The sequence below is a fragment of the Pempheris klunzingeri genome, chromosome 14 (assembly GCF_042242105.1).
Source record: "Pempheris klunzingeri isolate RE-2024b chromosome 14, fPemKlu1.hap1, whole genome shotgun sequence".
In the NCBI taxonomy this organism is placed as follows: Eukaryota; Metazoa; Chordata; class Actinopteri; order Acropomatiformes; family Pempheridae; genus Pempheris; species Pempheris klunzingeri.
In genome coordinates this window covers 23,229,081-23,254,403 of record NC_092025.1, presented here as the reverse complement: position 1 = coordinate 23,254,403, position 25,323 = coordinate 23,229,081, and the positions used below count along the sequence as shown (strand labels likewise).

The following is a 25,323-nucleotide window of genomic DNA, read 5'->3' as shown; positions in this document are numbered from 1 at the left end:
AGCAAAAAGCTCTGTTTGGGAAAATGACAGGAAGTGAGTGTGGGGGGCAGTGGAAGAAAGAGAGAGCCTTGGAAATGCAGAGAGGAGGAAGGGAGCAGGCTAAAGGAAGAGAGGGAAGCTCCCAGGAAGTAAGCCAGATTGTTTAGAGCCAGGGTGGAGCACGGCCGTCAAGTCCCGACATGTTCAATGACTTAATGATGATTTTGCTGCAGTAAAGTTTCTCCAGGGCACTGACCCCTCTTCTGTTCCTTGACTTTTGTGTAAATTCAGCTTGAGTTATCGTTTGTTTTGTTCCTGTAGTCATCAGATCAACCCTTAAATGCTCAAACACCAGTGTAAGAACATAATTTACTGATGGACCTCACATTTCTTTTATGATCTATAATGTACTTATGAAAGCAGCTGAACTATTTCAGCTATTTAAAACATTAGCAGCACACTTTTTGCGGGGCTGTAAAAGTACTTCATTGTAACATGATCCAACAAACAGCCTCAGTAAATCTGACCAAATACTGCAATATAATACATTTCTCCAATAGTTAATTAACAATGTAAGCCGAGGCCTTTAAGAGTTGTTATCGATCCGCAGAGATCCATCTAAGCTTTGATATTGTGTATGTCCCCACACATTTACACCAAGATGGAGGACATGCGTAGAAAGAACGCAACCAGAAAGTAATCAAGTCGTTAACATGGTAAAGTTTTTCTTTTGATCGGTTTATGAGAAGGTTTAAACTACTGCAACTGATTGTAAACGGATTTTAAAACGATTATAATTGGAATATCAGGCTCCACATTGACACAGCTATAGACTTAAAGGTTCTCTATTCGATTTCTCAGCATCTCAGACCAAATCATCTCCCCCACCCCGGCTGCTGCAGCTCCTCGGCCGGGTCTCTAGTTCCTCTCTGTTCACTGCAGCCGGCTGCCAGCCTGTCTTAGCTGTTGTGCTACTGTGTTTACCTCCCTGTGTGCTGGACTGTGTTTCTGACTCGTTCTCCGGCTCTGTTTCGCTGTGCTACAGACTCTGATGCATTGACGGCCGTCCCTACGACCAAAACAAAGTTCGGATTACAGCACACACACACACACACACACAGAGGGAGTGAGACTCTGCTCAAGACGCCATTACTCCACTATCTCCACACACCAAATAGTTGTTTAATGCTATTTTAATGCTCTGAATCACGCGTAGATAATCTTTTAAGACTTTTGGTTTGTTTGGTGTCTGTACCAGACTGTATCATTTAGAAATGTTCATGTTGAGCGCACAGGAAGAGGAAGGGAAAGTAAAAACAAGTGGCATAAACAGACAGCTGAAGATAAGCTGAATGAAGGAGGGAAGCCTCAGTGCTCACTGCTGCTTTCACACCTAACCTGTTAGACTCTGTTATAGTCTGAAGGCATACACACCAACCACAGGATTTTTTTCCATGGCAGATATGTGGTTTTTTCCTTTAGCATGAAAAGCTCAACTACTCTTCAACCCAACTGCTGACTGTGATCTGTTCACGAAGCGATCTTTAAGTCATTCTTAACAAGTGTTTGATTCAAACCATTTGGTAACCATACCATTGGAAACGGCCTCCGCGGCTCTTTCCCACTCCGTCTCCACCCGTTTGTCAGTACTCATGACGTGTGTTCAGTCGGTTATTCCTCGTAATGCTCATAATCAGTTGCTTCCTCGTGAGCTCTTTGTGACACCAGTTAAACGTAAATATACACATTAAATACACACACACATGCACGCACATTTAAGTCCTGTGTGGCCTGCAGGCAGTCAGCAGGATTTGATTTCTCTGATGCCGGATGGCTGCGGCCAAAACTGTCCGACCAATGAGCCACTGCCTCAGTTCCTTTGTAAAACGTCAGTTACCGCTATTCCACCAAGAAATGGCAGGAATGAGTAGGTTTACTCCGCCACGAAAACTAGTTCCAGGGTCGCACCAACACTTACTGTAATGTGGGCTCCTTCAGGCAGCTCTTTATGAAAATGAATGGATAAATTGTGGTCAAGAAAGGACATGTTTATAATTATAAAGATTGAGAGACAGATAGAGTGATACTGAAATCCAGGTATCCAGTAGCTCACAGAGCAAACCTGATTATTGGGGGTTGTGAAGAGCCTTTAATGTGACTAAGGCATCTGTTCCTCTTCAGACTATTTGTCAGCCTGGTTATTAATCCTAAAAGAGTTTTTCTCATAAGCTGCTACATTTCCAAGCTGGCAAAATCACGCTTCTCATCCTTAATGGTGATGTTAAGGTGGCATCATTGACCTTCACTCTCTTTCTCCTCTGTAGGACGTTTAGCCAAAAGAGGGCAGCCGTAGAGAGGGACTACGCCCAGGTAAGTAAATCCCAACTCTTTGCCGTCGCATTCTGTGCTGCCGATGCTTGCTGCCTTGTCATTTGCGTTGCTAAAAATATGGTTAGTTTTTACGATATGACAGCGGGGGTGATGATGTGGCTCTAAGAAAGCTCTTCGCTCCGTATGTGGCCAGAGAGCTCATGAAGGGTAAACAGCCACAGAAAAAAACACCACAACAGAGAGAGAAAAGACATCCACTGGTGATCCACTGGCTCGTTTCCTCCTCGCTGTGTTGTTTTTGCCCGCGGCTTCCTGCAGACATCAGCCGGCCATCTGAAAACCCTCCTCGCCTCTTTTGGCTGCGTTCAGGTTTTGCAGCCCCGTGAGGAATGTCCACCGCCGCTGTGAAGAGAGGGGGCACGTCTACTTGTTAGCCAGCTAGCCACTTTACATGCCTGTTTGCCCGTGTGCATCTGGTCCTGAGGGGTGTTTCATCAAGAGAAGCCGGGCTCATTGAGATAAAGTCCAAACAAACTGACGAGGGCTGAAAGATGTGCAAGAAAAGTCTGACAACTGAGTTTATTTTGACAGAAGTGGGCCCAGATTTAAAAGCACTGGAGTTATCCTCTATTTAAAGAGGGAACAAATGGTGAAATGTTACTTATTCTGAGGCTGCAGCCAAAGGTCAAAGTTGTTTATTAGCTTTATTTAATTACAATAAATTGAATTTAAAAACACACATGCTGACCGGAAGACTCTGCAGACACTGTACAGATTAAGCCTGACTTGGTCGCCTGCAACCAATTTTCGAGTCAGCCCAAATTTCCGCCGGGCCGGTTGACGTTGAGTCTGAATCTGATTAATAACCTGAGCGATCAACAATGGGCCTCTTAGAGCTGCAGTGAGATAGTTTTGATATTACTGGAGTGATACTTTACATGTTGAGGCTAAAACTTAAGTCGTAGGCCATATTATCTGCATCTTCCAGCCAGCTGCTTTTTTATTTCTGTTTATAAGTTTCACAAACTTAAGGCCTCTTTTCATCAGCATGGATGTTATAATATGATCAGTTTCACATGTTCGCGTTGTAGCAGTGAAGAAGATCTGCGGAGCAGAAAACTGATTGATTGTCAGATTGACCCCAACACTGGTTAAAGCTAAGCCTGATCCTGGGTTTCCATAGCAACTGAGGTCAGTTATCTAAACCTCCTGTATGAAACTGAATCTCCTAAACCTAATTTACTGAAACAAACCTGGTTTAACTGGGAATCCTGCCTCTTGAAACACCCTCACCACCCAGTTTAAATGCATTATTATATTATTATGTGCTTTATGTTATTACATGCAGTTTTTATCTAAAATGTACTCATAGGGTTTGGCCCGTGTGGCTCAAAATCTCTGACACCTGTTCGTACATTATTTACATGGCTTGGTTAGGCCCTTGTTATCATGTGACCTCACATAAAATATTTACGTGGTCTCAGAAGAAGGAGAGAGAGGTAGAAGTCCTGTACTAAACCTAAACGATAATGTAAAAACAACATTATTTCAGTTAAGTTAGTGTATCTGAGCATAAAAAGTGAGCTTTTGAGCTCAATTTTCCTGCGGTACTCTCCGTCCTGGACTAATTCCCAATTGGCTACATAATCCATTTAAAATTGTGAGCATGTGTTTGGCAGCTGAGACGTTAACTTAGTTATCGGCTGGTTTATAACCCGACCAGGAAGAGAAAAAAAATTTTAAATTTGTATGGACATCTGTGATGTGTTGGCACATTTTTAGGAGGCACGGGCATGTCTGGGACAAGAATCTTTTTAAATTATGGAGAGTATTTCATGCACCAGCGTGTAAATGTTGTATGAATGCAGTGAGAATTTAAGAAGCAGTCAAACTAAGGTATGACGGTATCCAGAGGAGTGTGGAGCCTGCAGGCTAGTGTTAGTTACCTGGTGCATGTGCCTTTTATTGGATATGCATGCCAAAGTTATACTAATGTTTTTCATCAGCAATTCATTAATTAGTGAAGGAAAAAAATAAACGGATAAATCCATAATGAAAGAAATCAGTGTAAAATGCAGTACAGCAATGAAACTTTGGAGGAAATAGGGCTGTGCACTTATGTGGCTTGAGTATTAGTAAATTTACTCTTTAAATGCGTTAGCCAGAAAATAGTCCAGGCCATAAAAAGTGACTTTGATTTTTTACAGATTTAGCAAACAACATGCAACATGTAAATCAGAAGGGGAAGTGCTTCTCCCAAAATGTCAAACAAGAGAATTATAGAAACTAAAATCAGAAGTGAAACTACAAACGGTCAGAGCTGAAACAGTCGCTCCTAACTTTCCTAGATTTTATAGACAAGATGATTAATGGGTCAACAGAGACAATAGTTGTCAGATGAATCGATTATGGTCGTTATTTCCAGCCCTAAAATGAGGAGAAGGTCTTCATTGTGTGCTTTACTTTGAAAGGTGTTCTGTGTGTCTGGGATATGCTGCCTGCTAGTTATGTGATCAATTAGTCACCCGCTGCCAATGGTTGAATCAAAGTGGGTCAGAGTGTCTCTGGAACACTTCGTCCCCTTTGGTTACATCCCGCCTTTGCTTCTTTCTTTTTTTCAAATCCCCTCTCTTTACGCGCCTTTTTCTGGGTCTCTTACACCTGCAAGCTGCTTTAGCCATTAGCCGATTGCTATTCAGATCACACAGCGAGGTAAAATGTCCTCCTCTGTTTGGCTCTTCCTCTGCCGTCCTCGCATCCCTCCTCCTCCTCCCCTTCCCTTGTTCCCATCACGCTATTCAGGCGTGTCCGCTAGGCTAGCTCAGTTGGCGAATCTCTCTCTCTCTCTATCTGAGCCCCACAATGGCCGGGTTTGTAGCCGCTTTGAAACTTTGGCACCAAGATCACCAAGACCAACGAGTTCAGAGCCGCGGTCTCTCCTGCCTCAGGGCCACATGACAGGGCTCATCTCTTCACAGCGGACAGAGGAAGGATAGATGGGCTTATTTCCTTGATGGGCACTTGTTGGGGCCTAGAGCACAGGAGTGAGCAAAAACTGTCAAAAGTGGTCTTTCTGTTCAACAGCTTTTATCTGGAAAAACAAGTAAAATAGATCTTTTCCCCCCATTTGTCTGGACTTATCTGTCCACTGGGATCAGCACTTAACACACTGACCTGTTTCGTTTGTTTCCCAGAGAGTCAGTTCAAGTCCTGCGATACTTTAACCTTTAGAGATGAGATAAAATAAGCGTTATTAATCCTGCCTCTGGGAAAATCACCTGGTCAGCAGCTCAGCTTTCTGCTGCAAAAAGAGTGAAACCTATTTCTGTTGTCATTTTTATTTTAGATGGATTTAAACAGGAACACCTCCCACACGGGGGGGAAATATTAAAGCTTGTTCTGGTTACAGCAGACATATGTTTCTCTGACATACCAAGCACACGCTCTCAAACACCAGAGATAACCTCCTCACTCCTTTTTTTTTTTTTTTTTTTCTGTTTCTCCTGCTGTTTACTCCGCCTGCTATTTCGGCTCTTCAAAGGTTAACCTCACTGTTGGCCGAGGTGGAGGAACCTAATATATCTCCAGGGGTGAATGTGGTCTAAATAAACTACATTTTTCTTCCAAAAATGAGCCATGTCAGCATAAAAACCAGCAAGTGAGCCACCGTCTACTCTCTAACAGGTGAACGAGTCCATGCAGTGTTGAATCACTCTGAAATCTCTTTACAAAAGTAACCCGAAAGCACTTTAGTGACTCTTTCTGCTTCTGTCTACACGCTCTTGCAGCCCGCTGGTTTATGGGCGAAGGTCAGCGAGGGCACACGGCCTTCTGAGCATGTCCTATGTGAAGATGAGACACAGGAAATGTGTGTTGGTGTCAAAGGTGAAAGGTCATCCCTGTTTTTGTCTCTCCTCTTCTCTTCCAGGCCCTCCAGAAGTTGGCGAATCAGTATCTGAAGAGAGAATGGCCGGACAGTCTGACAGAAGAGCAAACAGACCACAGGTAACATCTCTCTCCAAAGGGTTGTCTGGACAGTTTCTGCTTCTCTGTTTCCCACTGCAGGACGTGCTCTTAAATTTTAGAAATATTAGAAATAAGTGCGTTTACATATCATCACATCACATTATTCTGCAGATGTTGGTCCCCAGAGTGAGAAAGTTTTAAATGTCATCGCCTCAAGCTGTGTTTCCACCAAACGCTAAGTGAATAGTTGCCTCACTCGAGTTTGATCGCCTGAGCATTTTTGTTTATTTGTGTTATTCGTGCGAGTAGACACAACGATGGGAGATGAGGAGCTAATGCTTGTGCTAACTGTAGCTGATGCTTATGTCAACTTGCTTCATAGAAAAATACAACCAAACACTAGAATCAAGTAACAGATGCACGTTTTTAGAATATGTCAGAAGGTAGTGCTCTTCTCTCCTCTCCTCCTCTCCGCTCTCTCTCGGTGTCATTGAGCTCCAAGTGCCCACAGACTGGCTGCTCCATGTTTGATTCAATGTCAGCTAAATGTTTTTGCTCAAGTTAAATATTTTCATCTTGTGTGACCCACCGTGATTTTGTGTCTTTACGTGTCTGCTTCACTTCACTGTATTGACTTTGTATGTAATTTGCTCGCGCTGCGCTCTTGGCCACTTCTCTCTTGGAAAAGAGATTTTAATCTCAACAAGACTTTTTACCTGGTTAAATATAGGATATATCCTTACATCACTGTATAGTTTACTCCAAATAGGGCGGCACAGTTTTGGTCAAAATGAGAAGCACAAGTTTTAACACCCACAATTTTCCTCCATTTGTTTATTGTCCAAATCATCATGCAGACAGTGTGAATTATATTAACTGCTGGTTAAACAGACAGCTGTTGTATGAGACGCTAAATTGAATCATAATCAACCAGGTCTGACGTCTACACTTTAGAAAACAGGTCACCTGTAGCCAGATTTAACCTGTGGGCCAAAACACTGCAGCCTTGTTTGGTTATTAAGAACAGAATATGTTGAATGGAATAATCTTTAGTGTCATTATCCTCAGGTACAATCAGACCTCGCATGGCTTCTCTCTCAAAATAAAACAAATAAGTAATACCAAACCAGCAGTAATAATCTTAACAGGGGCTGCCCCCACAATGTCTGATCTATTTACATGAACTGCACGTTTTCTTTCTCATAAAAACAGTGAAAATTAATGTGAATTGCTGCATTTGAGATTTCTGAAGGATCATACTGTTTGTACCGTTAGACTTTAGGTTTGCCCGGGAAACAAAATAACAATTATAAATCTGAAGTTGTCAAATAATATGCTGACAAACAGTTAATCCTGCTAATCAGTGACATCTGTGAGGTTTTTGGTTTCAGTTCAAACCATGTGGCTAACATTTCTGACTTCACCGGGGTCAAGGGTCAACATCTAAAATGTGACTTCTTTACCATAACCAATAAATAACGGGAGCAGCTCTTCAGTGAGCTCTCCACAGACTCTTCCACCGTTTAGCAGAACGACCTGACACGACTGGACCTCCATGATAACACATTAGCATCAATATTATTTAGCTTTTTTTCATTTCTTTTGGCATTATTGCTTAAACTTTTCAGTTTCCAGCTTCTTAAAGGTCCCATATTCTGCTCATTTTACGTTTTTAGAGGAACAGAACAATCTGCTGCTTCGCTCTCATATAGACATCTTCATGTTAGTGAGGGAAAACCGATGGCGGACAGCGAGGTGGATTCAGGAGGTTTTCAGTGGGCGAGGAGTAGAGTGTTTTCACACACATTCACTTAAAGCCGCAGGAGGAGAAACGGAGTCTTATCTCATTGTCCAGCGGTCTCTAGACACACCAAGGACACAAATTTTATGTTCAAAAAACATCAGAAATGCATTTTGTATAATATGGGAGCTTAAATGTGAAGATTTAATGTTTATCTTTATCAAACATCATTGTAAATATTATATCAATATCTTTGGGTTTTGGACTTCTTTGTCACCTTGGCATGTTGGAAATTATAACATTCATCTTTCACAATTCACTGCCATTTTCTAGTCAAAATGATTCCAATTAATCAATAAAACAATTGGCAGATGAATGAATACTGAAGAATTGTTAGATTATTTTTCACATCGATGTACTGCCACCTTCCTCTGCGTCACAAGAAGCTAAATTACAGGAGAAAAACCGCCTCTATGTTTGTCTCTGTTTGCCTCTGTTTGCCTCAGGAACATGTATTGTGTATGGAGGGCCTATCTGGAGGGCACGGTCCAGGTCACCCAGTCCAGAATCAGCGCCTGTGACAACTACAAAGTCCAGGTGGCCGAACCGGCCAAGACGGTCAGACTGCAGAAGGAGCAGCAGCTGAGGAAGGTAATACAGGTCAACCCTACGACGCCACTCAGGTTTCACTCACTTGTGTCCTTTTTTATTCACTCCTGTGAAACACGACACTGACATTGTTTTGGACTAGAGCTGCATTTAGATAACATTTTACATGACTTTATTTTTATGTGCACAAAGGTTCAAGTTTTAAGCCTTGGATGCTAAAGACCAACATACAGTCTAAATGCCCGTCCTGTCTAAAGTCCTGGTGTGGACGTTTGCTGCTCTATATATGCTGTTCAGATAAGAGAAGGCATTGGGTAGTACAGTAATTAAACCAAGCACAGCCACAACATATCTTAAAGAGCTGTAAATGCATTTATATCCATCCATTTTATCCATCTGTATGTTTAGATCTTCTTTCTGTGAATTGTTCATATCCATTCTCATTCATATAGTCTGTATTTTTTGCCTCTGTGTGTATGAAACTTGCTGTATAAACAAACTAAACTTGACTTGACATGCAGCCAGATCCTTTGCAGATTCTGCATTATTCTCACCCCCTGAAAGCCTCAGTGATTCATAAAGGAAGTAGCAGTACTAATGTTCTTTGTCCTCTGGTCAGAGTCACTTCATAATATTTTCCAGCCCGTGTAATACTGATAAACAACACAATAAACAGCGTGCAGACTGAGGGCAGAAGTCACAGCCGTCGCTCTTATCATTAATAACTGCCAACCCGGTATCTGTCCAATGCTGATGTGAAGCTCTGCACTGGTCTGGATGTTGAGCCTGTTTCCTGATCGTGAGGTCTGAGTCCGCCTTCAGTCGGCGCTGAAACGTGACCGGCGGTGTTCTCTGGTTTCTGCTGGCCGTGTTCCTGCAGCCTACAATGCTGCTCTTGTTCACACTCACCTTTTTAAGCGATGCCTTTATAGCTCCTGTATCCCACATTGCTTCACCCTACGTGTTCTGTAGATAGGTCTAAGACGAGTTTGCCTAAATGTAAAGTTGTCCCTCGTTTCTCTTTGTGTGTCTCCAACGAACGACCCTCAGTGTATCGATCAGCTGACGGTGGTTCAGGCGGAGCTGCAGGAGTCGGTGAAGGAGCTGACGAAGAGCAGGAAGAAGTACCAGGAGGCTGAGACGATGGCACAGGCTGTCCGAGAGAAGGCAGAGCTGGACGCCAAGTATGAACCAAATTCCTCTGCTGTCTTTGATGATGAAATGAAACAAGTGCAAAATGTTTTGTCCACTGCTGCCTGTGAACCACTTGTTTTGATTAAAAGAATCTTAACTGCATAAATACCAGAAATGACACCAATTAGTGGACGCTGACTCGTGTTGGCAGCTATTGGCCTGTGAGACAGTCACTGGAAGAAAGTCACTGTACAAGCAACTATTCTGATTAATGATTCAGTATTTCAGTTCTTTTTTAAAGGCCAAACATTGGATGGCTGTAGCTTCTTGTATGTGAGGATTTATTGCTTTTCCTTGTCGTCATAGTGAGCTGAATATCGTTGATCGAAACAAGCAATTTGAAAAAGTCAGCTCGGACTTCAGGATATTTTGATGGGCAAAAGATTTTTCAAATTTCTCTGATATTTCATTAACCAAACAATCTGTGAAAGACCCACCCCCTGGTTTTGAATTGACATTTTTATCTCTGATATATTTTTTCTTTAACCTGATTTACCTATATAATAAATACAAAAATCTCATCCACTCCTTCGTTAAATTAAATTAAATTGTTGGACACAAAGCGTCTCCCGCTTCACATACGGAGCCGTGATTGGTTTCCAAAGCAGCTGTGGTGTCACAAAACATGTTGCACATCTTAAACTGAGACTTGTTAGTGGATGAAGGTGAAAACACACTTCCACTGTCAAACTCTGCACATAAATCTCTCTGCACAGTGAAGCTCCAACATCCAAGTGAGTGTAACAATAAGCAAAACACATTTCTGAGTGGACGGCGACTTCAAGAAAACAGTCGTTAGTTGCAGCCCAACAAACAGTTGATATTCAGACGTGAGGGAGCCGTCTTTTCCTCCCACAACATGAGCAGCTGGCACTTTGACTCACCACATAGCAGACATTTTTCTGCCCATTAGGAAAGTTCTGATACCACACACACACACACACACACAAACGGGTAAATCCACTGACCTCCGGTTTCTTTCTAGTTGGATAATTCAACAAACTGTCAAAGTGTTTTGCAGCTGTTCATAGTCTTTCTGTACTTAGCTGACTTGATTACATTAAAAAAAGCACATGAAAAACCAAGCCACATGATGTTCTGATGCAAAACTACCACTGAAGAAGGTCAAACATCTCCTCATCATCCTCTGTTCAGGTCCAAGCTGAGTCTCTTCCAGTCCAGATCCAGTCTTCAGAGGGCAAGTGTAAAGGTATGCGATCTCCAGGTTAAAAAAAAAAGTAGATATTGTGATGTTTTATTGCAGTACACATCCGTGTGTGAACTGGGATGGGTTTGACTATTCAAATAGTCATCAAATTATAAAAAATTATGATATTTTTCTTATAATGATCTGGAAAGATGTTGGCACAGACAGTCTTGGACTTTTTGTTCTTTAGGCAGCCTAAGTCCCAGCCAGAGGCAGCTGGGTTAGCTTAGCTCTCTCTCCTCCCGGGGTGATTGTTCCTCCCGCGGTGGTGCTTGGGTTAAAGCAGACGCCGGGTCGATGGCTGCCCAATCACTTAGTTATGGACCAAACACTTATTCTGCTTTGTGTTTCAGCAATAAAGGCATAAAAAATGGCTGATAATAAAAGCAACAGTGTGTTTGAATTAGCTACGCCTGCTGCATCTGGCAGTGTGCACACGTGTGTATGTGTGTGAATAATTCACAGTGAGTACTGAATAGTATTTTTGCTTGAAATGCACATTCCTAGTGTGAAACTTTTCATTCCAGCTGAAAGCCAAGAGGAGCGAGTGCAACTCCAAAGCCACCCATGGCAGAAACGACTACCTTCTCACGCTAGCAGCCGCCAACGCCCACCAGCAGCGCTACTACGACGTTGACCTCATGGACTGCATCAAGGTCGGGGCATAAGCCTCTGAATAATGGGCGGGTGGATGGTGGGAGATAGAAACACTCTGTCAACTTGTCCTCTTTTTCTTGGTCTGCAGGTCTTAGATGGCAAAATCTACGAGCAGGTTAAAGATTACCTGGTGTCACTGTGTCAGACTGAGCTGGACACGTACCAGGCGGTCCACAACACCTTCAGCCACCTCTTGAACAGCTCGAATGGGGTAAGTCCTCCAACCACACGTTTATATCCATCACAAGGATGTCCTGATCTGAGCCCTCTGATATTTAGACAGATCTGATATTTATTTATCTAAATGACGCTCAAAATAAAAGTAAAAATAAATATATACATAGCAGCAGAGTACATGAAGAGTTGTTTAAATATACATGTAGCCTACCGCTAAATTTGACTCGCCTTATTAATCACAAGCTACTTTTTCCAAATGCTGAACTTCCTGATTCAAAAACTCTAAACTTATCAGCTTAAGCTGTTGCTAAAATATGAATGAACATCAAACTGTGTTCCCACTACGAGCGACAAAGCTACAAAACGGCCGAGTGTGACCTGCTACATTGTCGCCTTCACAGTGTTTTGCACCTCGCCGCCTCATTGCATCCCTGCATGCACTGCAATACACAGAAGCTAAGGTTAGCAAAGCACCGGCTAGCTGAATGACTTGTGGGGAGAGAGAGTGAAAATGGTGAGGTCAGTTCAACATTATATCTGTAGTGCGTCAAGCTTGTCGTGCAGCCACAAGTGTTTGCCGTCAGTTTGTATCACTATACAGTTCAGTGAAGTCAGGATCGGGTTTATTTTATCTATTATCTATTAAATGACTCCCTGATTGTCCTGACACCATCCAGAGGATGAGTTCGGGGACTCTCTGATCCGTCAGTGTCCCTCAGTGTCTCAGTAAATGTAGGAACAGTCGAACTCTACTACCTTGCCGTCTAATTAATTAGACGGTTTGAGTTACCTCCTCGGTTACTCGCTCCTGAGCCGTCGTTGGCCTCCTCCGGTCTCGTTTGTTCAGGTCATCTTGCTGAAGTGGCATTTTGTTTCTGTTCAGGCCAGAATGTGAACGAATCATTAGAGAGGAAAACAGCAGCAGCAGTGGATACAGAAGTTTTCAACACCACTCACATTTCAGCCCATGTGCTTCCTGTGTTTTACACAACTCCCCCGAAACAGATCTGATGCTCTGTGTCAGGTGACGTGTTGACCTGTCCAGACGAAGAGCTCATGATTCTGTATTGTGTTGTGTTTTGTGTTCTAAATATAGTGTCCAGATCAAGCTGGGAAACCTAAATACACGCTCCACTTCTGGGTCTACTGGTCTAATGGGGGAAAATAGTGGCCCTTAGATTTACTATTATTTAAAAATTTTAAAAGCAGTGAATTAAAGTTTTTAATGATAATGGGATTTGGTTTTAGGACAAACTAAACACTCAGGAGGACAAGAACAAATCACACCTACATGTGTGTTGACTCAACAGGGAGAAAATTAAATGATAAAAGTTGATCTGCAGCAGAATAAATATTTGAGAGCCTCACTCAATTATAGTCCATTGATTTTTGAATTGTCACCTGGACCCTGAACTCTGTGTTTTCCTTTACTTAAATACAGACGTTTCCACCATAAATTGATGCAGAAAAGGCACAAATTGGTGCATGAAAACCTTGACGGGTCTCTAAAGCCGCACGCACAAACCTTGTATTCTGCAGCCTTTAACACCTTTGTCTCAAAAGGGTCAACCCTGATAGAGTGTAATTTAAGGTATAAAGGTAAGATTACTGATTAATTTCTTAAATGAGGGCAGCATGGTGGTGCTGTGGTTAGCACTGTTGCCTCACAGCAAGAAGGTTCCCGGGTTCGAATCCCGGTTTGAACCCGGGGTCTTTCTGTGTGGAGTTTGCATGTTCTCCCCATGCTAGCGTGGGTTCTCTCCGGGTACTCCAGCTTCCTCTCACAATCCAAAGACATGCACATTAGGTTAATTGGTAACTCTAAATTGCCCGTAGGTGTGAGTGTGGAAGGTTGTCTGTCTCTATATGTGGCCCTGCGATTGGCTGACGACCAGTCCAGGGTGTACCCTGCCTCTCCCCCAAAGTCAGCTGGGATAGGCTCCAGTTCCCCCGCGACCCTTACGGATAAGCGGTATAGAAAATGAGATGAGAGATGAGATTTCTTAAATGTTTAAACTTTAATATGTGTTTCGTCTTCGTAGGTACTGCAGGAGTTTCACCAGAAGCTGTTTGTACAGAAGAACCTCATGTTTCAGCAAGCCCCGGACTTTGTGTACCAGCCCATCGAGGCCGATACGGTAAATCCTGCTGTTTTATTGCTCAGTTCAGTTTTTTTTTTTTTGTTGTTTTACAAACATTGTCTATGTTGTCTGTGTTGTATGAGACACTAATGGCATTAAAGAGAACACACTGAATAGCCAATTTAAATGTCTCTATTCATAGAAATATAACCTCTGACAGCACAAATTCACCCAAATGTCATCTGTTGGACCGAATGTGGGTCATCATTTATACGATAATAACAAAAAGATAACAAAATTCACAGTGTTGCTGTCATTTAGACCATTTTTTCACTTTGATTTTGGATCACGGTGAAAAAAACATAAAAACATCCAGCGAAACTTTTTCCAAAGCACTGCCACAGTGTAATCCACCCCTCCACTGTCCATCTTTACATGTTAGAAGTCAGCTACCATAATTATCTTACACTTAATTATTGTTTTTTAAAGTCCCACTCTTGGGTTATTAGAATTAACTTACTTACATACACTAATTACACACCCTGTGTAGACAATGAAACAGGTGGCAGCCTGCACATTAACATCAGCGACATCATTCTTTACGTTTATCTCTAGATTGTCTAAAGTTTAAAATGATGCCTCTAAGTTTCCAGAGTAATAAAAATCCTCCCTCCTGGTCTTTTACTGTAAATTGCTGTTGATTCCTCATGATATGCCTTCAAAATCAAGGATTTGATACTTAAACTGCACTTCCTGGTTTATATTTCATTGTTTCCCGCCAGCACCTGAAGCATTACGGCCCCACCGGTGCAGTTTTTTATAACATAGTGCTGTTTTCAGCCTAAATCTCCCCCCTGCCGTGGTTTAATCAAAGTCTGCTCTCCCAGCTGCCTCGCCCCAAACACTCGGGGCTATAAAAGTTTTGTGTCTAAAATATTCACTCTAAAACAGACTACTTAGCTTAGCAAATCCCACCTGAGTCATGGCCTCTAATTTAAGTGCAGTCTGTTCTGAGTTGTGCCTTTGCACACCTGTTCACTAAGCCCGTCGTGTCTCTCGGACTGGAATCTGTTTCACCCATACTGCTCATTTATAGCATTTTTTTACCCTGTATATCAACATAAATGTCACCTTCAGTCCAAAAATATTTATTATCAGCCGTTTAAGGCGACCCCAGTGTGCAAACCTGCCCGTGGTTTATTGGTGGCGGCCGTACATGAATGTAATGCATTGCAGTCCGTGTCACACACACTTCTTTCCTAGCCACGCTAGTCCGTCGCCCTGCTTTGCACTGGCCCTCTGCTCCACTGGACACTGCACAATTTGTTCAAACTGCAAACGCTGGCGTTGTTTTCATTGGAAGTCAAACAAGCAGCAGCCTGTTCCTAAAGAAAACATTAGTGGTGCAGAGCCTGCCCTCCCTCCCATACCGCTCGCACCAGACAGAGGGATCCGGTAAGGAATAGAGCCTGACTGGGAGGGAGGGGCAGGACGGAGGCTGGGCCCTGTGAACGGCCCAGCTGTGAAAAGGAGGCATTGTGAGTGGGCCTCATCAGAGCGCACTGACCCTCCCCACCCCAGCCCAGCCTTTTCCCTCCACACACACACACACACACACACACACACACACACACACCCTGCTGTTGTCATGTGGAAACCTCCTAACTTGATAAAGGCAGAAAAGTCTCATCTGAAACACTAAAATTAAATGAAGAGATGTGCAAAATTGGCCTTCGTTTTAATTACTCAGTGATATTAAATTTAACTTGCTGCTGCATGCAGACACCCGGGATCAGCAGTGATGCTGAGAAACATGCTCTATTCCAGCTCCTCTCCTGCGCACATCTTTCCTACAGAGCACTTTTTAAACGAGGCCCGTGTAACATGCAAAGAGGAAGTTGCCACAGTGATGTAACTGCAATTGTAAACACAGCTCACACTGGTGGTTCTCTTACTGGGATTCAGGAAAACCACACGGTTCCCCTGAAGGCGGCCTGGTGGCTCATAGCATTAAGCAAGATTTTATTTTAGAAACCTTCTTCTCACAAAGAATTAATTGTGTTTCTGTGTGAGGCCATTTACAGTGAGGGGTGTGTTATTCTCTACTTAACTACTTAACTAACTGTCTGAATATTAGGACAATATTAACCTCCATTAATCAGCAGTTTGATATACTGTAAAGTGTCTCTGTTATCTGTATTTATTATACGGCTTAGTTGAATACTTTATTCTGATTGGTCAATTACAGCATTCTGTTGTTATGGATGCTGCTCTGATTAGTGTCGGCAATAAAATCATTTTTAAACCAAATCATTTTTTAAACTTAAAATAGTTTGAGTCAGTATTTTGTGTCAGATCTTTGATTTCTTTAGTAATAAGAGGGATAATCATTATTGCAGAACAAACCTTCTGTCTCTGTCTGTGTTTGCAGGTGATGCAGCTGCAGAAGGAGACTGGAACGGCGGAGGAGCACAGCCTGGATAAAGAGGCGAGGAAATGGGCGAGCCGCGTGGCCCGAGAGTACAAGAGCATCAACCACACGCAGAGGGTGAGAACTCAATCAGAGTGATGAACAGATAATGTTTGTGGGCAGCAAACTCATTTCAACCACACAGAAAAAGAACTGTGGCACCAAAATCAAGGAAAAATGACCAAATCAGCAAAATCCGAGCAAGTCAAACACCCCTGTTGGGCCACTATAAGGCGCCGTACAAGAACAGTCCATTAACCATATCTACCTTTTACCGTGTCCTCCACACACATTTGGTGTTAAATGAATCTGCAGGATTCTCTTTATTTTTCACGTCAATTATTTTCCCTATCAATTACTCAATTGATCGTTTTCTTGAGTAATTGATTAGTTTTTTAGTCCAGAAAACATTGAAAAATGTTGATCGCTGTTTCCCTAAAGCCCAAGATAATGTCCCTAAATGTCTAATTCACATTTAAGAAGCTGAAATCAGAGAACTTGAAAAAAAAAAATTCTGGTAAAATGATTGATTATCAAAGTAGCTGGAGATTATTTTAATATTTGACAACTAATAGATTAATTGACTAATTGTTGCAGCTCTAGTTCACATGGCTCTTCTTTGTGTCTGGTGTTAAACCTGCGTTTCTGTGTCAGACTGTCTGTTCCTGTCTGTTTAGTGTTAAAAAAAAATCTGGCAGTAAAGAACACAGAGTAATCTGCGAGGAAGCTGTCAGTCCATAAATCAGTTAATTAATTATCAGAATTTCCCTGTGCGGTGGCAAAACAGCACACCAGGAACAATAACATTAACCATAAACAGCATTGGGTTTCATTGTAGTTACAGTACCTCATAACATTTGCAGCTCGCAGGAAGAGAGACGGTACAGTTTATGTAGTAATGATTCAGATTCACTAATTTTTGCACCAGATGTTGTAATTTTAGATGTAAATGCAGGTTTGTGGCAGAGGGAGCAGCAGACGTACCTCTCAGGGCAAACATGAGTAGATTAATGGATAGAGGAGAGTGTCGTCGTTCCAGGATTATAAAAACCATGTTGATATATTCGACTACAGTCAAAAATATATTGATTGTGTAGCATGGAAACGTTCAAACTAATGGACTTTCCATTAGTCTTAATGGAATAATCATCTCCATAAGCATGCTTTAAATGTTGCAACTGCTTCCAATAATTTTGAAGCTTTGGAGGATGTAAAGCATAATATTGCCATGGAGCCGTTTTTTTTGCTAATATTTGTTTACATTTTGGCAAATTGTCACCATTTAAAAGTGCCAAATAGTCATTAGCAGCTCCTGTTCACAGTGTATGGTGAATAGTAAGTGGATTGTCTAGTCTTTTCCACCACTCCAAATGCTTTAACACGACTCCGTGGATGTACACATTACTGTCACTGGGTTACTTTGGTACTGAAGATGACTTAAATGTGATGATTTAAGTGTTCTATTGTCTGGTTTTATGGGTGTTTATTTGTGATTGTCATAAACACATGTTGTATAATGATTACAATGATTTAATTTGGTCAATTTCATCTTAAGTCGCACTTTTAAAAACCTCTGCCTGCAGTCTGAGATCTTTCCCGTTGATGTGATGCATCATAGCGTCACTTTAAAGTCGACACAGAGCCGAAATACCTGTTGAATTTCCCCACTAATTTGGAATTTGGCCTTTGCTGTGAAGCGCTGAGGTCGGTCAGTTTGATGATGATAAACCTGGAGATCATAAAACGATCGGCGGCAGCGGATAAGAGGCCACCGTCACCTCACATGAACCCTCTTCTCCTGATTTATTGTGAGAGTCAAGTAGTGAAGATAAGTGATTGCCGCCCCCCCATCTGTGACGCTTTTCCAGTACGCCGCCATCAAAACAGCCTTTTTCCATTAAACCAGGAAATGAGTCACACTTTCTCTGCAGTGACGCTCAATCAAACCTCCTCAATTAAGGGCTTTGTTGTTGGACACTTTCCGTCCTGTGTTCTTTTAATACGTTTATCAGAGGATTGTTGTACTCGTCAGCCGTCCGTTTGTTCGTTTATATTTAACTCTTGTGATTTGTTTTCAGGCCCTGGAAGAATACGGGACACAAGAGTCATCGGAGCAGAACAACAGTGAGCTGGAGACCAAGATGGAGGTGGCCAGGCAGAGTCTTCGGAGGGCAGAGGTATCCTGTGTGTGTGTGTGTGTGTGTGTTTGATCTAGTAGGAAATGTGCTCCCCTGTGTCGTCAATCACTGTCCTTACACTGAAGTTGGCCCCAGTCCTCCACCTACTGGTTAAAAAGATGAAATGACACAGATCAGTTTTTAAACGCTGCTGTGCTGCAGGTGTTTTCATGCAGTGCAGAGCTGCAGAAGTATTGGTCAGTTAATTTGATTGATTGATCTAAAACTCTTTTGGTAATCAGTGAATTAAAAGTGAATTTACTATCTATGTGTTTTGGATCAATCAAAGCTCAAATTAACCTTAAAAAAGGTTAATTTGAGCTTTGATTGATCTTTTCTGGTGTTTACCGACAGTTAATCAATTAAAGTGAGAAAATAATCACCAGATTGATCGATAATTAAGGTACTCTTTAGTTCAAGCCCCAATACGGTGTATAGTCAGTCATTTTCACAAATTTTAGTGAATTGTGAGTGAATCTTTAGAGCTGAAACACTTAATCAATGAATGTATTGATAAAAAAAATATTTCTCGTGAAAGTGAAATTGTTTTTTCCACATCCAAGACGAACCTCGTCGAACATGGTGTTAAAAACCCTCCGACCTCTTAATGTTGACGCAGACGCCCCCGGTGGGTTTTAGCCTTGAGAATTTGTGACTATCTGCATTTTAAAGAATAAATGATTAATTGGAAAAAGACAAAAGCGTTTGGTGTGAGAGTGTTTTTAGTTTTTAGCTCCTCCAGAGCTCCTGCCCAGTTGTCTTTTCTTGTCTACGTTTGTCGAGTTGTGTGTGTTTACGTTTTTCCTCGGCTGTGACAGACGGTGAAAGTGAAAGCCGAGGCCCGTCTGGACCTGCTGCGGCAGGCGGGCGTCGCTGTTGAAACGTGGCTGAAGAGCGCCATGAACCAGGTGATGGAGGAGCTGGAGAACGAACGCTGGAACAACCTCAGTACCCACGATCCCTCACTCTCTGTAAGACCCACAAGTAGCTATTTTAATTTTTAATATTCCTATAATCTGTCTTCAGTGTAGTTCTGGTTCATGTTGTTGTCACTCGTCTGTCACATTAACGCAGGGAACGGCAGATTTGGAGCGCGAGGATGAGGAGGAGATGGAGGACAGCGGCGAAGTGTTGGATGACAGCAGCTCCAGCCCCTCCAGCACCTTAAAAAACTACCCCCTCACCTGCAAAGTGCTCTACTCCTACAAGGTACCAGCACAACACAACCGCATGTTTTCTGTGTTTGTCTTTCATTACAGCAAATACATGTAATTATTTTTTAGAATGAATCTCTTAAAATCCTATATTTTCATTCCTTTATTGATTGGGACAACATGCGTTAATCACCATTTCTGTGAATGTGTTTTGACAGGTTAATAAAATACAAACAAAGCACAGTAACATCAGAAATAAAATCAATGTTCTCAAGATCAAAGTAATACAACATAATATCCACTATATAACACAAAGGAGGAATCCTGTTATTAACCATTTATTACACTCAGTAGCACTCAGCAATAAGACACAAAGTACAAAGTTAACAAACATAACACTGAAGTCAGTAACAATGAGATATGGGTATTCTAAAATATGGATTGAATTACAAGTAAGAATGCCAATACTTTAACTTTGTACCCCCTCATAGTGCTCATATCATATTGATCAGGAAGGGATGATGCACAGCGAACTCCAACAGGGTGATGACGCTCTTGAATCATCCTGAAGGCGTTCGTTTTGCAATAATGACGCCGCTCGCTGTGCATCATCCTGCTCATTACATTCGTGCTGGAGAAATCGACAATGTGATTTACTAAATGGAGATGATAACGGCTTAAATCAATCATAAACTGGAACTATTTTTGTCACGCTGGGAACGTTGGGTTAATTATGTAACGCCCCGCAGATCGTGAGGAAAAGATCACGCCCCTGTTGTTAAAAAAACATTTCATTATTGTGTTTTTCTCATTTTGTAAAACATCTAAAAAAGTAAGTTTTATGTAAACTTGTGTTCAAGTGTTCAAGAAATCAACATTATGACACAAAATACAGACTTAAACATGATTATATTGATTTAAAAATGACTTGGTTACTGTTATCAGGACTGTGTCCATAGCAACAGTCTGCTGTGCAGAAATAACCGACCATAAAATGCCGTAATTGATCAGAATTCAATAAAGTATTCAATGAAGCTGTGTAAAAATACAATATAACATCAGAAGCCTCCGAAATGAGCTTAAACTTAGATCAACAAAAAAGTGACTGCTGCAGCAGACTGAATGATTTTGAGTTTGGTGGAGCTAATAAAGTGTAAACCTATTTTAGAAGGACACATGCTTCTCTGTTTCCTGTGGGTTTCTACACCTTGTTTACACCGAGTGAACAGAAGAGCTGAAAGCTGAGGATTTGAGGCAAAAGGTTTGGAATGACCTCGTTTCCTCGTTTGCAGGCGTCTCAGCCAGATGAACTGACCATTGAGGAGCAGGAAATCTTGGAGGTCATCGATGATGGAGACATGGAGGACTGGGTCAAGGTACGTATTCACACATCTGAGCTACGTTGTTGAATGTGTAACCACGGCTTCCAGCATTTTAAAGGACTTAAGTCTTAAAGGACAACGTCAGTATTTTTAAACCTGGGTTCTATTTTGGGTTTGAAATGAGGTACAAAGTCAAAGTAGGTCCACTAAAAGAGCTTGTTTTAGCCACTGACAGGCTCAGAGTGTTATTCTAAGTGTGTGACAGCATTATGGAAAGGATCCCTACAGAGAGAGACCTGGAAGATCCTTTTGGTTTAACCACAAACAGCCGTTGCACCAGACTCCATTCACAAAAACAGTAATTTTACCTCACAGAACACAGGAGTTGCTGGTCTGCTGCTTCCTCGATCAGTTAGTTTGTGTTATTGTGTGACCTTGGTGTTTTAAAGAGCTTGCATCCGAAGTAAGGGAATAAAACACTAAAGTCACAGCAGCTACACTAGGAACTATGGGAGTTATTGTTTTATGTGGTAAAATCACTGTTTTTGTCAATGGAGTCTGGTGGGTTTGTAAAGTGATATAACGGTAGACAAAAAAGATCTTCCAGGTCTCTCTCTGTAGGAATCCTTTCTGTAATGTTGTCAGACACTTAGAATAACAATCTGAGCCTGTCAGTGGCTAAAAAAAACACATTTATTAGACATAATTTGAAAGGCGCTGTCGCTCTCCAGTCATTTTCAACCCAAAATAGACAAAAATGTGACCCAGGTTTAAAAATTCTTGAATTATCCTCTAACTTTATTGTGTTTTTAATGACTTTGGATGGTGTTTGTCGTGGATTTCCCACCAGTCGTCATTACGAGTATATTTTATCCTCATTTCCAGGCCAGAAACCGCAGCGGACAGGTGGGCTACGTCCCAGAGAAATACCTGCAGCTGCCTTCCTCTAACAGCCTACTGAGCATGCTGCAGGCCCTCGCCGCGCTGGACGCCCGATCCCATTCGTCCAGTAACTCCACCGAACCCGAAACCGAACTACCAACCGGCTCTGTCAACGGAGACTCCAGTGGTGAGGGATCACCTCTGCTGCAATAAATGCCTTTACGGCCAATAGCGAGGCTTTTCTTAACCCGTCCATCTGCTCTGTTGCAGTGTCTTTCGCTAAGGCCCTGTACGACTACGCGGGACAAACGGACGATGAGCTGTCGTTTCCAGAAGGTGCCATCATCCGCATCCTGAGCAGAGAGACCCACGAGGACGACGGTTTCTGGGAAGGAGAGTTTAACGGCGTCGTGGGCGTCTTCCCTGCGGTCCTGGTGGAGGATCTCGCCGGCGCCAGCGAGAACGGAGATGGGCACAGAGATGGCAGCGCACAGGTTTGTCGATACATGTGTGACCTGCTCTGTCATTTTGATTCACTTTGACTCAAACACATTTTGAGTTCTCTGTGAAGAGGAAAGTCTCAGCTTTATGGCGATACCAACATTATCTTTCCACTCAAATGAAGTGAAAGACTCAAGATAAGCTTCCCTTCAAGCTCATGAAAATCCAGACTACTATATGGAATATTACACGTTCATCACATTTGTTTTGCTCTATTTAAAATGATTTCCTGCTGTTTTCATCTCTTAGAGACACTCATATATACACACACACACACACACACACACACACACACACACACACACACACACACACACACACTATAAGCCACCTATAAATAGTGATTTTCTTGTCCACTTATCAGAAAAACACATTATTCGCCTTCACAAACAGAAAAAAAACAAGTAGCCAAGTTACAGTTAAGCTGTAACCATTGAAGAGCTCTGTTTAACGCCGTCCTCTTCTAGAATTAATATCTGAGATATTGTACGTGTGTGCCGGGTCGGCCACGAGTGGAACATCTTCCTAATCGTCTTGTCTGAAACCGCCACCGTCGCTCTCCTCCTCTCCTCCATCAGCACGCGTATGGTGAAATAACCCGAAATTAGCTCGGCCCACTTTGTTGTCAACTGAATTTAAAAGTCGAACGATGTCTTCTTGGCGAGAATTTGTTTAGTCTGAGCTGCTGTATTAATCCTGGTGTTCTTGCAGCTGACTGTGTTTCGTTTTGTTTATGCTCGCTATGTGAACACATGATATTTTACTTTAGATTTGACATATTAAAGCTGAGACTTTATCTAATCAGACATCACCACTGAATTTAAAGATCAGAAATGGAGCCCTTTGCACAGCATTTATCCACTGATTTCTCCCATTATTGAATTCTGACCTGTTCTGTCCTGACTGATTCACAAACTCCACAGACTTGAACGTCGTCACTGCGTAAATTCACTGCGTACATTTTTTTCTCTCCTGCTGTTTCCTAGACCTCCCCGTCCCCTTTGGCCCAGTGTGACCGATCCCCTCGCAGTCCCTTCCAGCCGGGGCCTCTCCACAGCAGCCCCCTTCAGACGCCCACCATGTCCTCCCCGCAGTCGAGTCCCTGCAGCGCCACGGCCTCCCCCATCGGCCGACCACCCTCCTATCACAACGGACATCACAGGCCGCCACCAGCGCCGCACAAAAGTCCCTTTCAGAGTAAGATTTACCGGCTTGTCTGTGTTTTTTCCCCCACAATTTTGTTTATTGAACTTTTCTCTGCATACATGGACCAGGGATTCGTTTTCTAAGGTTCAATGCCCGTTTGTTGACAGGTAAATATGGCTGGAAATATGGAAAAGTTTAAGCGTTAAATGCCTGTATGTTTAATCTTTGACGAAATCCGTTCAGAATTGACTTCAAATGTCTCGCTATCCTGTAAAAGTTCAGCTACAGACGGCTCACGGAGCAAATGAGGAGCAACAAATACAAAACACACTTTATTTAAAAGCCACATATAAACTATAGAACAATAATAACTAATAATAATAATAATAATAATAACTCAGGACTGACTTCAAGAAGAGAAATTGACATTCTTCCTTACTGTCACCTCATTTCAGACTGATAAATATCATTTATATAATTTTTCTCACTTATAAGCATATTTGGACAAATGTTCCTTCAACCAAACTAGTTATTGTCATCTTGCTGTACTTATCTTAGAAGATTACGCCTTTATTTCACATTTTATGTTTATTTCTTTTCCAAAATTGGCCTTAAAGTTAATTAAACGGTGGCATTAAAGCCTTTAAAAAGCCTCAGATTTAACTTGCTGATACATGTTGATTGATTAATGGATGTTATAATGAAAAAGGTGACCAGTTAAACTGTTACTGATGGTTGTGTGTGTCCGCCGCTCTCTTCAGGTCCAGCCCAGGGCTCCCCTCAGCCTCCCAAATACCCCGAGAGCGGCTCAGGCACCATTCGACCTGTGAGTAAACACACCTTTCCTCTGTCTGCCTCTCTTTGTGTGTCTCAGTCCAGTGAAAGAGTGACAACCTGCCATTTTTAGATCTATATTATTGATCATATTGTGCATGACTTTGCCTATTTTCATAACTGATTAATCTGCTGGTTGTTTTCTCAGTTTATCTGTTGGTCTGTAAAATATCAGAAAACAGTGAAAAATTATATAAAGCATAAAGTTACAAATGCTGATATTTAAGAAGTTTAAACCATTTAATATTTGGTGTTTTGCTAAAAAAAAATAAAAATACTGAAATGATGAATTGATTTTCAAAATAGTTGCTGATAAACTTCTTCTGTCTCTTCACTGAATGATTTACTGACTTATCGCTTCAGCTCAAAATGTTTAAGCGTAAAAATTTCATTTGCTATCAGAATAATAATAATCGTACTTTAATGGTTCTGAATCCTCTGATTAAACTCCAGATACAGAGACCTCTAGTGGGAATCAGATCATTTTATCAAGACAGTAACTGGGTTTTAATGACAGAGGAACTCCCACAATGCATTTCTTGGTATTATTTTGTTTGATCGTGGCAGATAATATCAGCTGCTATTGCTTTGGTGATTCAGACATGAGGAACCAATCAGCTGCTTTCCACCTTGACATATGCGATCGGAGATCTGGAGGTAGATTTAACAGTAGAGCCCTGGTACCTTGAACAGGAACAGCATCAAGCTCATTTAACAGGGTTTGTACAAAGTCTGAAAAGTTATGGAAAACCTTCTTGACAAGTTTGGAAATACTAGAAGACTAGAAAAATGCTTGAAATCAAATATACTATATATATTTTCCACATAATTTGGTGTGTCACCACCACAGTCACTCATATAAACCAAACATCTTGTAATATTTGAAATGAATCGA

The 25,323-nt window shown here is 41.9% G+C and overlaps 2 protein-coding genes across 2 annotated transcripts in view; one reads left to right on the top strand and one right to left on the bottom strand.

Moving 5' to 3' along the window:
- Positions 1 to 25,323, bottom strand: part of mpzl1l (myelin protein zero-like 1 like) — a 158,945-nt gene that overhangs the window by 121,937 nt on the left and 11,685 nt on the right. The window lies entirely within an intron of this gene.
- Positions 1 to 25,323, top strand: part of LOC139213035 (F-BAR and double SH3 domains protein 2-like) — a 33,820-nt gene that overhangs the window by 5,878 nt on the left and 2,619 nt on the right. The window contains exons 3-19 of the mRNA XM_070843643.1: positions 2,304 to 2,349; positions 6,239 to 6,315; positions 8,524 to 8,668; positions 9,677 to 9,810; positions 10,976 to 11,030; positions 11,555 to 11,683; positions 11,773 to 11,895; positions 13,904 to 13,999; positions 16,374 to 16,490; positions 18,491 to 18,589; positions 19,408 to 19,560; positions 19,664 to 19,798; positions 21,036 to 21,119; positions 21,951 to 22,134; positions 22,218 to 22,441; positions 23,435 to 23,645; positions 24,356 to 24,420. Coding sequence (XP_070699744.1) covers positions 2,304 to 2,349; positions 6,239 to 6,315; positions 8,524 to 8,668; positions 9,677 to 9,810; positions 10,976 to 11,030; positions 11,555 to 11,683; positions 11,773 to 11,895; positions 13,904 to 13,999; positions 16,374 to 16,490; positions 18,491 to 18,589; positions 19,408 to 19,560; positions 19,664 to 19,798; positions 21,036 to 21,119; positions 21,951 to 22,134; positions 22,218 to 22,441; positions 23,435 to 23,645; positions 24,356 to 24,420 — 2,077 coding nt within the window. The remainder of the gene's footprint in view (positions 1 to 2,303; positions 2,350 to 6,238; positions 6,316 to 8,523; positions 8,669 to 9,676; positions 9,811 to 10,975; positions 11,031 to 11,554; positions 11,684 to 11,772; positions 11,896 to 13,903; positions 14,000 to 16,373; positions 16,491 to 18,490; positions 18,590 to 19,407; positions 19,561 to 19,663; positions 19,799 to 21,035; positions 21,120 to 21,950; positions 22,135 to 22,217; positions 22,442 to 23,434; positions 23,646 to 24,355; positions 24,421 to 25,323) is intronic.